The 14,907-nt window shown below is 42.1% G+C and overlaps 1 protein-coding gene across 3 annotated transcripts in view; it reads right to left on the reverse strand.

Moving 5' to 3' along the window:
• The window catches only part of FIGN (fidgetin, microtubule severing factor), a 134,978-nt gene that overhangs the window by 4,170 nt on the left and 115,901 nt on the right, over positions 1-14,907 (reverse strand). For 2 of the 3 annotated variants that reach the window (XM_086718781.1, XM_086718780.1), the window contains one exon: positions 1-5,024. This exon is cut by the window's left edge and continues 4,170 nt beyond it. In XM_086718781.1, coding sequence (XP_086574907.1) covers positions 2,770-5,016 — 2,247 coding nt within the window. In that variant the 5' untranslated portion in view covers positions 5,017-5,024 and the 3' untranslated portion in view covers positions 1-2,769. Of the gene's footprint in view, positions 5,025-5,790; positions 6,333-14,907 lie in introns of those variants that run through there. The other variant, XM_086718782.1, reaches the window with a different exon arrangement.

Genomic DNA, 14,907 nt, shown 5'->3' on the forward strand with positions numbered 1-14,907 from the left:
GCTTCTGCCTAAATACATGGATTTTTGACCATTCACATCTCAAAGTAATTTTTTTAAGTCCCTTAAAGCTCAAAGCCAATACGTAGGCCTTGAATTTATTTTCAGTTTTATAAATGAGTGTAAAACACAACAGTGCAGTCCTATTTGGCATTAACTCTTACTAGCCACAAAAATGTGGGTCAATATTGGATTTTCCAAAGTTGTCTAAATAAGACTGGGTTTGTCAAAACTTGCCAGTTGCTTTCAAGTGAACACAGCATGTTGGCGGAAATGAAACGTAATGTCTAAAAGACAGAAAATAGGTCAGCACTGTGCAAAAGTAAACTTGTCAGTGAGATCAATATGAACCTACAAGTTAATGGGGATATTAGAATCTTCTTACAATAAGAGATGTGCAGGGTAGAGCCAGAACACGATTATAGCATTTATTCACTTGTGAAAAGCAGAGGATGTATTTAAATATTATTTTTTGTATCCTTAATGAAAGGCACTGCTTTTTAATATGGAATATTTATATGTAAGCACAGTCTTAGCTGATAGAATATCAGAGTGAATTAAATTTTGGTTCATTTGCTCAGTTTTTAGCAACATGAAAAATAAGAAAAAAGGGGGGAGCAGTGGTCAAGCATCATAAAATTTCAGAAATATGATGTAAGTCCTTCATTAGGCTTCTCTGTGTTAAGTGTCTCAGAGAATTTGACATCCTGAATGAAATCAGTCAAAATTTTTGCAGGAAAAAAAAAACAATAACAGAAAGAGCTTTCTTGGGGCTTCTCATTGCATTTATTTAAATTTTTAAAAAATGTACATCACTTTTTGAATACATAAAATGCCAGTGCTTTGCAACAGTTTTGTTACTGCATCTCTCAACTAAAAAAAAAAAAAAAAAAAAAAAAAAAAAAAAAAAAGGAAGGAAAAAAACAACCCAGGAAAAATACATTCAAAAAGCCAGGCTGTTCTGCTTATGCACGGGCAGCGGCTTTGGCAAGCTACAGCCTACACTGTCTGTTCAGAGGCATTGCCGAACGAACATCAGTTAGCTATCGATGAAAAGTTGCACATAAAGCATTAAAGGATACAAAGAACAACTTGGTGGGGAGCAGGAGAAGAATGGAAAATTAAGAAAAATGCCACATATGCCGGGGTGGGGGTGGACTCAGGCAGAAGCAAGCATGAAGACTGATGTTTCTGGAGACGAGACTTATGGGAAAAGATGGGAGAAAACAAAGTAACGAGTTTGACAACGTATAGATGCGTGTGCACACGTGTGTGTGTGTGTGTGTGTGTGTGTGTGTGTGTCCACTTCCAATTTTCTACTTTACTGTCCAAGAGAAATGTGACAAAACTGAGGTAGAAATGAACGTGGGAGCACTATAGCCCAGATTTCAAAATGAGAAGCAAAATTGCACTGAGAAGAGAGGAGTCAAAAAGGAGAGGGGATATAGACGTTCTTTGTGGATATATATATATATATATATACACACACACACACACACACACACACACATATAAAGTTGATTGGTTGATTTTGTATTTATTTCTTTGTTTTTGCTTGCTATCTTCTGCATTCTATCAAACAGCACGACAAGCCTATAAGCTAGATTAGTGAATAGAATGACACCATTCCCAGCAGTTTTAAGAGAGAACTTGCAAACCAACATCACCACCACCCTATGCAGTAAAAGGCAGTCCTAGTTTTTAGGTACTGTGACTTCCAGGGTCCTAAACAGGTCTTGTGGCTGAGTGTTCTAGGTACTAACATAAACTGAGTAAGTAGCTTTCCGTTAACCAGTGTACCTTTTAAGAACATTTTCACTTCATTATCAAGGAGCAATGTACGAAGAACTCTTGCAGTTTTTGACATAAAGAACTATTCTGCTCTGGTTTATTCCCCATAATTAGTAAAAGAATCTTTTTTAAAAAAAATCCTTCCATTTCTACTTTAAGTCGTAAATATTCAGTTGTATCACACGTCAGTATGTTTCTGGATACATTCAAAGTAATTTTCCTTGCTATCTTCCAATTGTTGAGGTAAACATACATTTTAATATAAAGTAACATCGAAGCCTATCCCATTACTCTCAGCAGTACATAGTGCTTTCAACACATTCCTTTGAGGTACTGTACAAATCACAATCGCTTTCCTGAGTTTTTGCAGACAAGAACATTAAAAGAAATGAACTGCAGAAATTAAGGTCCAGATTACCGTTACCCTGTTTTAACTGTTCTTAGCTTAATACTGCAGAACAGACAGGATTGAGGAATACTGTTGCTCTTAAAATGGCAAAAATCTGGTTTTCTGTCGTAACACAACCGTTCATCTCTTTAGTCCAATAATGTTTGAAGTTAAAGCTCTTTATATTAGCACATGCCACCAATGTAATTGTGAGGCAAACAAAAAATAAAGCACCACTCCAGGCACTTGACAGCAACTAAATCTCGAGAACAGCAGAATGGAATCAACACACAAGGTTCACGTCCTTCTGAAATCAACACACTTGCACCTTGCTCCTTGGTGAGTGTTGTCTGGCTTGAACTGAACTGAGCATCAACAGATGCTTTCTGTCATCTGGGGCTTTCAAATCAGCAGCTCTCATCTGATGCGTTTTTCCTCCAAATCTACCCTGACGCTAAAGATGCAACGCAATCGTCATCTTCCCCAGTACCCTTTGCGATTTAAACACTACTGGAAAGGGGCTCTATACCCTATGTAGCAGGTTTTATGTGTGTGTGCCAACATTCATTACATTTTTTTTTTTAAAGAAGTTATCACTGACTGCAACCAAACATTTTGTTCCATTCAACATACATATCAAGCTCTTTTTGAGATATGCTAGGCTGAATCTTGCAGAAAGCATTTTCAAAGTCTTGATACGTAACGGGCCTCAACTGGCTGGGCATGATGGCTGAAAGGTCTGTGGCTGGCATGGCGTGGAGGGGGCCCACCGCTGCTTCCTGACACAAATGAGCCACGTCTAGTCCAGAAAAGCCTTCTGTGCGCTGGACGAGCAGTGCAAACTCCTTGTCATTGAGACAGTAATTGTGCTGTGAGAGCAGTTGTACTATTATCTGGTGCCTCGCTGTGCTGTCAGGAAGTGGGATTAAAAGTCGTTTCATGAAGTACCTCCGAAGAGATTCATCTATTTCTTCTGGTTTACTGGTGGCACAAATTACTACGATTTGGTCCTCAGCTGAAGTTAGTACAGTGTCCAGCTGCATCAGAAATTCCGTTCTCATCCGATTGACTGGACTGTGTTCCTCACTCACTTGAGGGGAGAGAAGCATGTCAATGTCACTGACAAAAATCACCGAGGGCTGGCGGCACCTGGCCACGAGAAAAGACGCGTGGATGATTTTTTCTGCTTCTCCTAACCACTTGGCAACGAGTCCAGAACCAGCGATTTTGAAAAACGTGGCCCCCAGCTGGCTAGCTATGCATCTGCCCAGTAACGTTTTGCCTGTTCCCCGAGGCCCAAATAAAAGGATGCTCCGAGGTGAGGCCGTCAGTCCACTGAACGCGTCTGACCTCAACACTGGCCATAAAACCTCCTCTTTAATGACGGCCTTTACCAGGTCGAGGCCAGCGATGTCATTCCAGTCCACCGGTGGTCCTTGGGCGATAATCTCATTGGTTACCAGGTCAATGAGGTGCGTGTCGGTATTCTTCAGTTGCTCGTCCACAGAGTGGTTGGATGAGGTAGCTGCACGGAGTCCAGGGCCTTGCATCGGGTGAGAGAGGAGCTGCCTGTGCTCGTCCCCGTGCTCACTCATTACCGGCGACGTGTACTTCCCAAAGGATTCGCTGGATCTCGATCCCAGGGAATTTTTAGCAGTACTATAGGAAGGAGGGGTCAGAGCCCTACTGGACTGGCTGCTGAATTTCCTTTGCTGTTCAGAGGACATTAGCTGCTTCGTTGGCTTAAATGCTAAGGATGATGTTTCAGCACTTCTGTCAAAGCCATTCCCCCGATTCGAGTTTGAAATGCTGTTGTCGGGCATTCTGTACATGGGGCTCTGGGTAGATCTCTGTTGGCCGTAGCTGTAATTTCCGTAACTGGAGTCCATCTCTCCTTGCCCTGCCATATAGAAAGCTTTCCTTTTGAGAGAACTCGCCGAACTGTTGGCCAGAGCCGCGGGGGCGATAGGTGTCAAACCATGGCCCTGGTAAGTGTAGCCAGGAACAGTGGTGGGGGGCAGAGGGGTCGGAGCAGGGATTCCTGAAGGCAGGTAGGCTGAAGGAGGCGGCGGCGCGCCCCCGGGGCTGTACCCAGATCCCACGGCAGTCTGAGGCGGGTAGCTGGCGGGGGGATAACTGTAACTGGAGAGGTTAGAGGTCCCATTGTAGCCCGGGACCAGGGCGGGCGGCGGGGGGGGCGGCGGGGGCGGCTGCAGGAGCCCGGAGCTATGCAAAGGGGAGGGGTGAGGTGAGGGCAGGGCAGGCGCCGGCTGGCTGCTGTACGTCGAATGCAAATACGAGCCGTTGTATCCCGGGGCGTATTCCTGAGACGGGAGCCCTGCGTGAAGGCTGGGCACGGTGTGGCTTCCGCAGGTGCTACTCGAGTAGCTAGGTTCTGTCAGGTTGCTGGCCACCCCAGGAGAGCTCCCTATGCTGGCAGAGACATCTGCCGGAGGGAGGGCCGAACTGACTCCGGCTTTGCTGGCCGTGATGACATCCGGGACACAGTTCATGGGATAGACAGCTTCCGAATTCAAGGAAGGCTGCCAGGGTTCGCTTTCATTCTTCCGCCCGTTCACCAGCCCCGAGGGCGCGTCCGAGTAGTTGCTGAGTACGGGCCGGTCCACGGGGCCTTCTAGGATGCCAGAATACTTCTCTGCGTACTTTTTTAGCAGGTTGGAGGCAGTCAGAGCAGATATGTCATCGTTTGCCCAGGCATACTGATAGGTGCGCTGCAAATGACCTCGGTAGGCTTCAACTTTGTGGGCAGGAGACCGAGTGGTTGAGGTGATGTCAAAGTGCTGTTCTGGCCACTGGGCATGCTCCGGCGTCCACTGCATCTTCAAGCCTGAGGGTTGCGGGGTTGGGGGGGGGGGGTTGGGGAGGAAAGGGCGAGGAGGGGAGAAACGTTAATTTACAGAGATACTCATCAGAAGTGTTAAAGCTTTCCCCCAACTTCTTTCGTTACCTATTCCTCTCTAACGACATCGACATTATAAAGAATTCTCACAGTTCATCGTATCTCTTACGATCCGTACCGTAGGTACGCTTTAAAACGGACCGAAGTTGGGGCGCCTGGGTGGCTCAGTCGGTTGGGCAGCCGACTTCGGCTCAGGTCATGATCTCGCGGTCCGTGAGTTCGAGCCCCGCGTCGGGCTCTGTGCTGACAGCTCAGAGCCTGGAGCCTGTTTCAGATTCTGTGTCTCCCTCTCTCTGACCCTCCCCTGTTCATGCTCTGTCTCTCCCTGTCTCCAATAAATAAATAAATAAATAAATAAAATGGACCGAAGTTCAGTCCTGTGTAAAAAGTAAACCGAATTTAAACAAGAACTCTGTAGAAGACCTTTTTTTTTTTCTTTTAAGTAATAAGCAAATCTGCTTCTGTGAAGCCTATCAAGTTACTCGCTACCCACACGCAGGAACACACCTATATGTACACACACCTTCCTGTCAAATTAGAATTCAGTCACAGGTTCTTACAATGAAATAGGCATGTCTTTTCAATATCTAGCACGTGATACTATTAAGCATGTGCAATAGCTAGCTGTTCCGTCTCTTGACATCAGCGTTTCTGTTTTATATTTTAACCAATATAAAAATGAGACACAGCTGACAGATCACATCTAGGACCCCTCTCTTATTTGGCACTGAACACCTAGTTAGCACAGTATAATGCTCCCTGCGCAGAACAATATGACACAGACATAGCAGGTCATTCCATAATCCAACTCTCATCTAAAGTGCTCCACGACAGTTTCAAATCTGCTTCGTGGAGTGCAGCAAAGCAATCTCCCAGGCAGCGCTCCATCGCTTTCATCGCACAAAGCCTACAACTCGGTATGAATTACAACTGGCTCCTTTCTGCCTCTCAGTTCTGTTGTTGAGTCTCTGGAAAAAAAAACAAGCATCACTTGTCTGTCGGTCTTCCAGCTGGCATTCTCCCTCCTTCTCCTATAATCCTTCCCTCTGCTTTACAGTCTCCCAGTGCTAAGAGGGGAGGATACATATGCACATATATATCCACACACACGTACAAATACCTACAAATATATATATATCCTACATATATATATGCATATATACACACACACACATATATGTCCACGCACATATACCTATATATGCATATACCTATTATGTGTGTTTGTGTGTGGAGAGAGAGAGAAGGGGGAGGGAGGAAGGAAACAGGTGAAAGAGACCTGTTTCTTATAAGAATAGAGAACAGGGAGAGAATCTGGATTCTCTCTACATTTCTGTGGGAAGCAGTGTGTGGCATAAACTCAAAGAGTGCAGCCAGATAATGAGATGCTATGGGTAATTCTATCACCTGCTAGATTACTAACTGAAGCAAGGTGACTTAAGTAGCAAACTGTAAAGCAAGAGTATTTGCTCAGAATCAGAGAATCACTTGAATTTCACAGTTTAAAGAGACCTTAGAAATGACCTTATTTCACAGATTAGGGAACCCGCACCCAAAGGGATTTATAACGTACCCTCGGGGATTCACATAGACTTGGTTACAGGAGAGCACCAGAACCCTGTTTTGTTTCCCAGGGCTGGCTCACCCCATTCCAATCTCTGCTCGGTTCCAACACTTCCTATTCTGGGCCAGCTACATTAAGTAGGCCTCCTTCATCTCCTTTGTGTTACCCAAAGTGAATTTTGTGAACTGTCTTATGCCCTCTGGCAGAGATTCCTGGATAAAGAGGAGGCCTGGTCTAAGTGAAGCATCTGTGGCATCAGCTCCCTTCTGAATTACTGCAGTCTATTTTGACAGCTCCGACCCCCTTCTGCCTTCCTTCTCCAACCCCTTTAGCTCTTCATTCCCTGACTCTGGCTTCTGACATGGCCAGCTTTGACTTGCTGCGCTAAACTGAACACAGCACAGAGTTTGGTAACAGAATGGCATGTTGATTCCCTTCTGACTCCCTCTTCCTTGTTTGCAAAACCACTGCACCAGACACTGGAAGTTAATTAGCAGGATGATGCTGTGCTAATTGTGTTAATTTACAAGGTTTTAGTCAAAGAGAATCATGCCAGGGCTGGCACTGCTGTCATGCTTCCGACTTAATGATTAAGAAATACTGAAAACAAGGTGGGAAGGATTGCAGTAATTACACAATAAATGAATAAAGCAACAGGATTCATTTGCAAATATATTTTACTGCAGTTGTACTCATTTGCATTTGGATTTTTAAAAAGGATCCATGTAGATATTCATTTGCAAATCACCATCTCAGTTAAATTAAGTCTGAATGCTGCACGGTATAACTTAATCAAGCTCTCGCTTTTTTTTTTTAAATAAAAATACAAAAGACCTTCTACTTCTCCTGCAGATGCAACAGATTCTTTCTTCACTTTCCTTTCCCTTACTCCTCCCAAATCTTCCTGTGTTTCTCTTTTAAAACTATGAAAAATATCAGTGGGGAAAAAAATTGTGAAATCCTGATGAAGTACAGCTTGCATCATTTCAGTCGGAGAAACTCTGGGGGTGAGTTCTAGGAGGGACTGAAGTGATATTCTTAATTGTCTCTGCTTTCTCAATCATTTCTTTTTAACGGGCGCGGGGGGGGGGGGGGCAGGAAAACACATCGCAGAATGGGTGAAATGACCGAAACCACACTTAAAGGGGGAAAGATGCAATTTTAATGAAGCAGCATTTCAGGAATCATACTTTCATTAAATTCAACTGGAAATTATTAAGAGCAAATCACCAGGAACCAATTGCAAGTAATCAGTATCTAAATTCTTCTAGTGTCATGGGATTTACTTCAAGCCTTATAAAAAAGGAAAGAATATTAATGTGACTGTAATGTAGAACTGTCTAAAAGACCTACAAATTCATTAGTCCTGTAAATTATTTCCAGGGAATTTCTATTAGGGTTTTTTCTTTAAGAGATTATCAAATACAGAGTTGAGAAAATAAGAAGGCACATGTGCCATGAGTGGAAATTTGATTAGATTGATACAGAAAAAACGTGAATAAATGTCTTGAGAGGAGGTCTCCGAAAATATTTTGGGAGTCATGGGAAATGGAATTTACCACAAACACAACATCATACACACACGCACGTGCACACACATGCACATGCGCTGTAAGGCATGGGTTCCTTTCAGTTAGCTGAGCTCAGCCATTGTTGGCATTAGTCAACATACATGATAAAAGCCCATTAAAAACTGAAATGCTCTAGATTTAGAATCATTATTTAAAAAACAAAAAAGGGCATCCTTCCACCTTATTGGCTTACATTTTTTTTTCTTGTAAATGATTCATTTATTCAAAATGTGCAAAAATGATTTTAGTAAGTTATGATCACTGTAAAAGAAAGGAATATCAAGTTGAAATAAAGTAGGTTGGTCATTTTCACTGGGTACGTCTGCAGAGTTTAACTCTAGCAAAACGAATACATTTCCTAAGGTTTCTGTTTCATCCGAAATTAAAAAAAATCCTATCAAAATTAGTTATTTGGGACAATTACCGGATATACCATTGCCTTTTGATTCTCATGCTATTTTTAGATGTGCTTTCCAAGATGATTGAAAGTTTATCTATTGATGCATACTAAAGGACAGTAACCTTAGCAGGGCTGCAAAAGGCAAGAGTGAGCTTTGATGAAATAACCTTAAGGGATCAGAATCATTCACATCACATCCCTTGGAACATGAGTACTTACCCTGTGTTTTAAAATCATTAATATTACCTGAAAGTGTAAGTTCATAGTTAACCATGAACTAGTTCTTAGTGGCAGCTGAAGAAGCCAGCGTTCAGGAGACTGTCCTGGCCTTGGGAGCACAAAGAACTTTTTCATCAGTTTCTTAAATTTTAATAATAATTGGAAGGCGAGCCAAGCCTGTTTGTGTTGCTGTTATTATTGTTCTGTTTATCGACGGTGATGTTTCTGATGTGAAATAGAAGCAAACTCTAGAGTCAAATGTTCTTTGAACAAAAAAGCATGCCCCATTTGATTGTATTGCCGTTGTCCATGAGTAGGAAGCAGCACGTGTATGTCACTTAACTTGGCACCCAAATAATAAGATGGGCTTTAAAAACAGCTTTCAGATGGTTTCTCTTTGGAACATGAAGAGAAAAAGCTCAGAAACAATACTGTTTCACCATTGTTAGAAACATGACTCCAGAAGAAGAACTTCCACTGCTGTTTAGAAATAGCTTAATAACTAGGTACCATAAAAATTCAGGAAACAAAGCAAAGTAGAAAAAAAAGAATAGTTCTTCAACACAATTGACGAGTTGTTCCAAAACATCAGCTTTTGTTTTTGAAAGGATCAGAAAATTCTTACCACGGCTGGCAAGTTTCACGAGGCAACGCGTTTGTTTTTAAAATATGTAATTTAAAGAAAATTGCTTGTAAGATACTTTAACATAAGTATTACGCAAGAATGATTGATACTACTGTAAAAAGCCCGAGCGTTTTGTTATTTTATTGTTATAAGAGGAATCTCTGTATATATCAATGAACAAGCCTATATTTCCCATAACACTGGACAGTTTGGATAACATTTCCCATTCTTATCATTCCTGACCACTTTGTAACTTAGGCTTAATTGCTAAACAGTGCTGCCTCACTGCTTTACTCGCTCCATTTTGTTCTTGAACTCTGTTGAGACAAAACAAGTGCGACACCCTTCAAAGCTCTGTCATAGCTTCAAAATGATAAGGAAACGGTTATGCAGAGAAAACACAGGATATAAAAACAACTTTCAGGATGGGAGGAAATCAGAAATAAAAGACTAAGCCCCTGGAATCTATTTTTTTTTTTAATTTTTTTTAACGTCTATTTATTTTTGAGACAGAGAGAGACAGAGCATGAATGGGGGAGGGTCAGAGAGAGAGGGAGACACAGAATCTGAAACAGGCTCCAGGCTCCGAGCTGTCAGCACAGAGCCCGACGCGGGGCTCGAACTCACAGACCGAGAGATCATGACCTGAGCTGAAGTGGGACGCTTAACCGACTGAGCCACCCAGGCGCCCCCCTGGAATCTATTTTTAGCATACATTCCTGGAAATAGTCACCTCAGGCCCTCACTACCCCACCCCCACCCCTACCTAACATACCTATGCTGCTCAGCAGTTCATCGGGTCTAAAAGAGCCGTTCTCTACAAGGTTCCCAAAAGGTAATTCTGGCTGAAGTCCTAAGGGCAGGGACCTAAGGCAAACACTTGCAGGCAGGGAGGGCTTGCTTGCTCTAGGATTGTGGCATGATGCGCACATGGGCCTGCCCGGCGTCACTACACCTGTTACAACCCTTTGGGCTATGGTACCTCTGAACTTTTCATTATTATTTATTTAAATACATTTTGAAAAATGATTTAATACCGCATTTATCCATGTTCTCGTTAGAAAACAATCACTCCTGGGGTAAATATAACAAAGTACAGTTGATCCTTGAACAACACAGCTTTGAATTATGTGGGTCCACTTACATGCAGATATTTTTGATAAGTACATGACAATACTGTAGATGTATTTTCTCTTATGATTTTCTTTTTTTTTTAAGTTCATTTATTTTGAGAGAGAGAGAGAGAGAGAGAGAGAGAGAGAGAGAGCCTGCGCACAAGTGGGGGAGGGGCAGGAAGAGAGAGGGGAAGAAAGAGAATCTCAAGCAGGTTCTGCACTGTCACTGCAGAGCCTGATGCAGGGCTCGAACTCACGAACCACAAGATCATGACCTGAGCAGAAGTTACTTAGCCGACTGAGCCACCCAGGAGCCCCATGATTTTCTCAATAGCATTTTCTTTTCTCTAGCTTACTTTATCGTTAAGAATGCAGTATATAATACATATGACATACAAAATATGTTTGCATTGGCTGTTTATGTTGATGGTAAGGGTTCTGGTTAACAGTAGGCTATCAGTTTTCAGGGAATGAAACGTTATGAGATTTTTGACACTTGAGTTGTCCAAGGGTCAGCCCGAATAGAACAGTTTACAGCCCCCTCTGCCTAATAATGCAACAGATTCATCGTCTCCTGGGTAGGAACAGCAGAACTAACACACAGAGCATTCCGAATTTCAGGAAGAGAGGAGCAAATTCATTGGCTAAAAATATGGGCATAGTGTGCAGTGATAAGCTTCGTGAGAGAGCACCTACTAACGTCCTGGTACTGAAAACTGGCCCCATGTAGGATCTCCTTATCATGATTCTTCAGGGGGAGCGACGACCAAATGAAATGTTTGAGCAGACCCGGCAGAATTCTCCTTTCGTGGCCTCGCCCTCATAAGCCAAGAGGCCAACACAACAGTACATGGTATTCTCTGTATAACCCATATGATCTGGAATCTTCCTCAGTCCGTTTCCTGGTAATTCCAGTCTGAAAATGTGATGTCATATTTAAAAGTAATAGCTGGGGGAAAGTGAGAGGTGGAGCACAGAAACTGTATGTTCTCTTTAATCTGTTTAATCTGGTTTCATCTTCAGGACACCAAAATCAGAAGTCCTTAGGGACTGTTCATTTTATTTTCTCAACAACTTGAGGGCCCACTGTGTATAGAGCCTGTGGTTCAATGCTAAGAATTTAAGTCAAGGGGATCTGTTTCTCAGACAATGAAACTTTTTCAGCTTTCTGTCTTCTTTGTAACTTCGCATTCTAAATTCTCTTTGATTTTAGAGATTAAGGAAACTGTAAAAAGTGACCTACTCCCCAATACAGACAGTGTCTGCTATAGTTTGGTACTTCACTTACTATGGTACTTCACTTACTATGGGGTTGAAAACTATTTTGCCTAACACAGCATTTATTTGGAGGCCTTGCCTGGATGGTTGGCATAGAAAGGGACTGAAGAAAACATAAAGAAGGTTGTAGAATTTTGTTGGAAGGGTGAGCATTCTGAGTGTGAGAGCCAGACCACTGGCTTTGCTCAAACCATCACTTAATTGAACTAATCTTGGTGAAGTCACTTAAGCACATCAAACTCACTTTTCTCAGCTCTAAAACGTGAACTGTAATGGTATCATATATCCTACTGGATTGCTAATAAGATTACCTAAAGTAATAATATTCATGAAAATGTTTTCCAGCTGTGAACTGCTATACAAATATTTCTTACTATTCTTTGGTTTTGAAAAATAATACAAGTGTATTAAACACAAAACAAAACTGACTAGACAGAAAAAAAGTAAAACCACTCTTAGAATTTATAAACCACTTTTTCTTCAACCTCAAGACAGCTCCTGAAAAGGAAATTTTCCAGTGGGAATGTGGGCTACAAGAAAGGTATAGCAATTCTTTCACACTCAGCAAAACACAGAGCGTGATCTTACAAAAACAGTGTCAGAAATTCAAATGTTTTCAATTCCAAATGTTTTCCTAGTATTTTATTTATTTTAAATGTTCCTCAACATGGTAGAGACCACGGCTAAGAAATAAAGTACTTAGAGGTTTTTAATCCAGTTAAAAATGATCTCCAAACCTGCAGCCTCAAAATAAGACATTCTAATTACACAGCAATACTGTCAAATGATTTTTCTCCTTAAATCACACTTTCACACCTCAAGACTCCGAATGATAATACATTTTGAAGCAAATCACTCCCTCCTCCCATTTCACCATATTTGCATAAGGCGATCCTTTCTAACAACCACAGACGCATTTCTGGCTAAATGGTCCTTGGTAAGTACAGTTCCAATACCTCACCTCTAATGTAGAGACACTGACACCTGACTGCCTGGGGGCAGCATACAGCCTGCAACCGTCTTTTCTTTGGCCAAGCACAGGGTTTTTTGTTTTTGTTTTTGTTTTTGTTTTTAATTTTTTTTTAACGTTTACTTATTTTTGAGACAGAGAGAGACAGAGCATGAACGGGGGAGGGTCAGAGAGAGGGAGACACAGAATCGGCAACAGGCTCCAGGCTCCGAGCTGTTAGCAGAGAGCCCGACGCGGGGCTTGAACTCACGGACCGCGAGATCATGACATGAGCCGAAGTCGGCCGCTCAACCGACTGAGCCACCCAGGAGCCCCCAAGCACAGGGTTTTAAAAGTCAGTGAACTTTTTAAAAAGAATCTGTATTTCCATATTTTCTATCATTTCAAGACAAACTGAATGATCTTACGTATCACTAGATCTCATTCTTACCTGGCTGAATCTGAGGCCCAGCTGCCCACTTTGGACATAGCATGCCCTCTCCCCTGTGTCATGGTGGCCCCGCTCCCTAGTAAAACATCGGGTATTTTTTTTTTTAATTTTTTTTTTTTCAACGTTTATTTATTTTTGGGACAGAGAGAGACAGAGCATGAACGGGGGAGGGGCAGAGAGAGAGGGAGACACAGAATCGGAAACAGGCTCCAGGCTCTGAGCCATCAGCCCAGAGCCTGACGCGGGGCTCGAACTCCCGGACCGCGAGATCGTGACCTGGCTGAAGTCGGACGCTTAACCGACTGCGCCACGTAGGCGCAAACATCGGGTATTTTTATGGTGCTTATTGGTCACATAAACAACCAAATTTATGACTTCACTCTGACGCTTCAAGCTTCAGCTTTTACACTTAAGTACGTTTTCTTGAAAACTAGCAAGCATGCGGTTCTAAAATTTCAACAAATAGTATCTTTATTTTTTTTTAAGTTTAGTTATTTATTTTGAGAGAGAGAGAGAGAGAGAGAAAACAAGGGGGGCCAGACAGAGAGGGAGAGAGAGAACCCCAAGCAGGCTCCGCGCTGTCAGCACGGAGTCTGTTGCGGAGCCTGACCTCAGGTTCGCAAGATCATGACCTGAGCCGAAATCAAGAGTCAGCTGCTGGACTGACTGAGCCACCCAGGCCCCCAAACAAGTAGTATCTTTAGAAAAGAAAATTCTTACACACTGTTTATTATATGCATTCCTGTCCCCTTAATCAAAACGCAAGGAAAGTAATGGATATTTTTCTTGTTGATTCAGTATCGTTAGGACAGCAGTGTAGAATAATGAATAACGGTTTCTTAAAAAGCTGGTTTCCATGTTGCTGTTTATTTTAGTGTTTCCCCCTGTGCTCTGATGTGTCTGATGCTGTTTCTCGTTGTCTTCCCTATGTCAAGTCCCACCATTCCTAATATGCTCCTTTGAATATGCCATAGGTTCTGATACCACAAACCAAAGCTCCGTTTAATTGTAGAGCTTCCCCTGTTAGTCAGTCATGAGTACAACTTTTGAGATACTGTTTAAGTTACTCCAAAGTTACGCTTCTTATTTCTTTACGGAAAGTCGTTGCATGGCTGGTATCTGCATAAGCAACCAATCTTGTTCTACATCTCATCATTTGGGGCATAGTGAGAACTGGTATTCAATGCTATGGGCATCGTGACTGGGACTAGAATGATATATACCCCACCCTTCAGTTAAATTTGTTTGTGGCTTATGATCTGAATCAGTGTCCCTAAAATATATTACATTTTATTCATAGCAACGAAATATGGCCAAATGTAAAAATGACTATTTTGCCAATATTTCATACTGAGGAGGAAACTTGTTATGTGTTGGTCTGATAGGTCATCATTTTTAACATATAAGATGTTTATAAGAGGATGGCTTACACTTATGAGGATGAATGCATGAGCACTTATGCAAAGCAACTTACCCTGATGAAAGAAAGACACATTTAGTCCACTGAGTTTACATTCAATATATGATCAGGATGGACAGCCTATCTCTTGAAGCAGCCCAGGAAATCATAAACATAATTCAATTAATTTTTTTTTTCCCTGTGAGGTCCTAACATTTCCAAAACTCAAGTCCGGGTTTT

The sequence above is a fragment of the Puma concolor genome, chromosome C1 (genome assembly GCF_028749965.1).
Source record: "Puma concolor isolate L17-30 chromosome C1, mPumCon1.1.hap2, whole genome shotgun sequence".
NCBI lineage: Eukaryota > Metazoa > Chordata > Mammalia > Carnivora > Felidae > Puma > Puma concolor.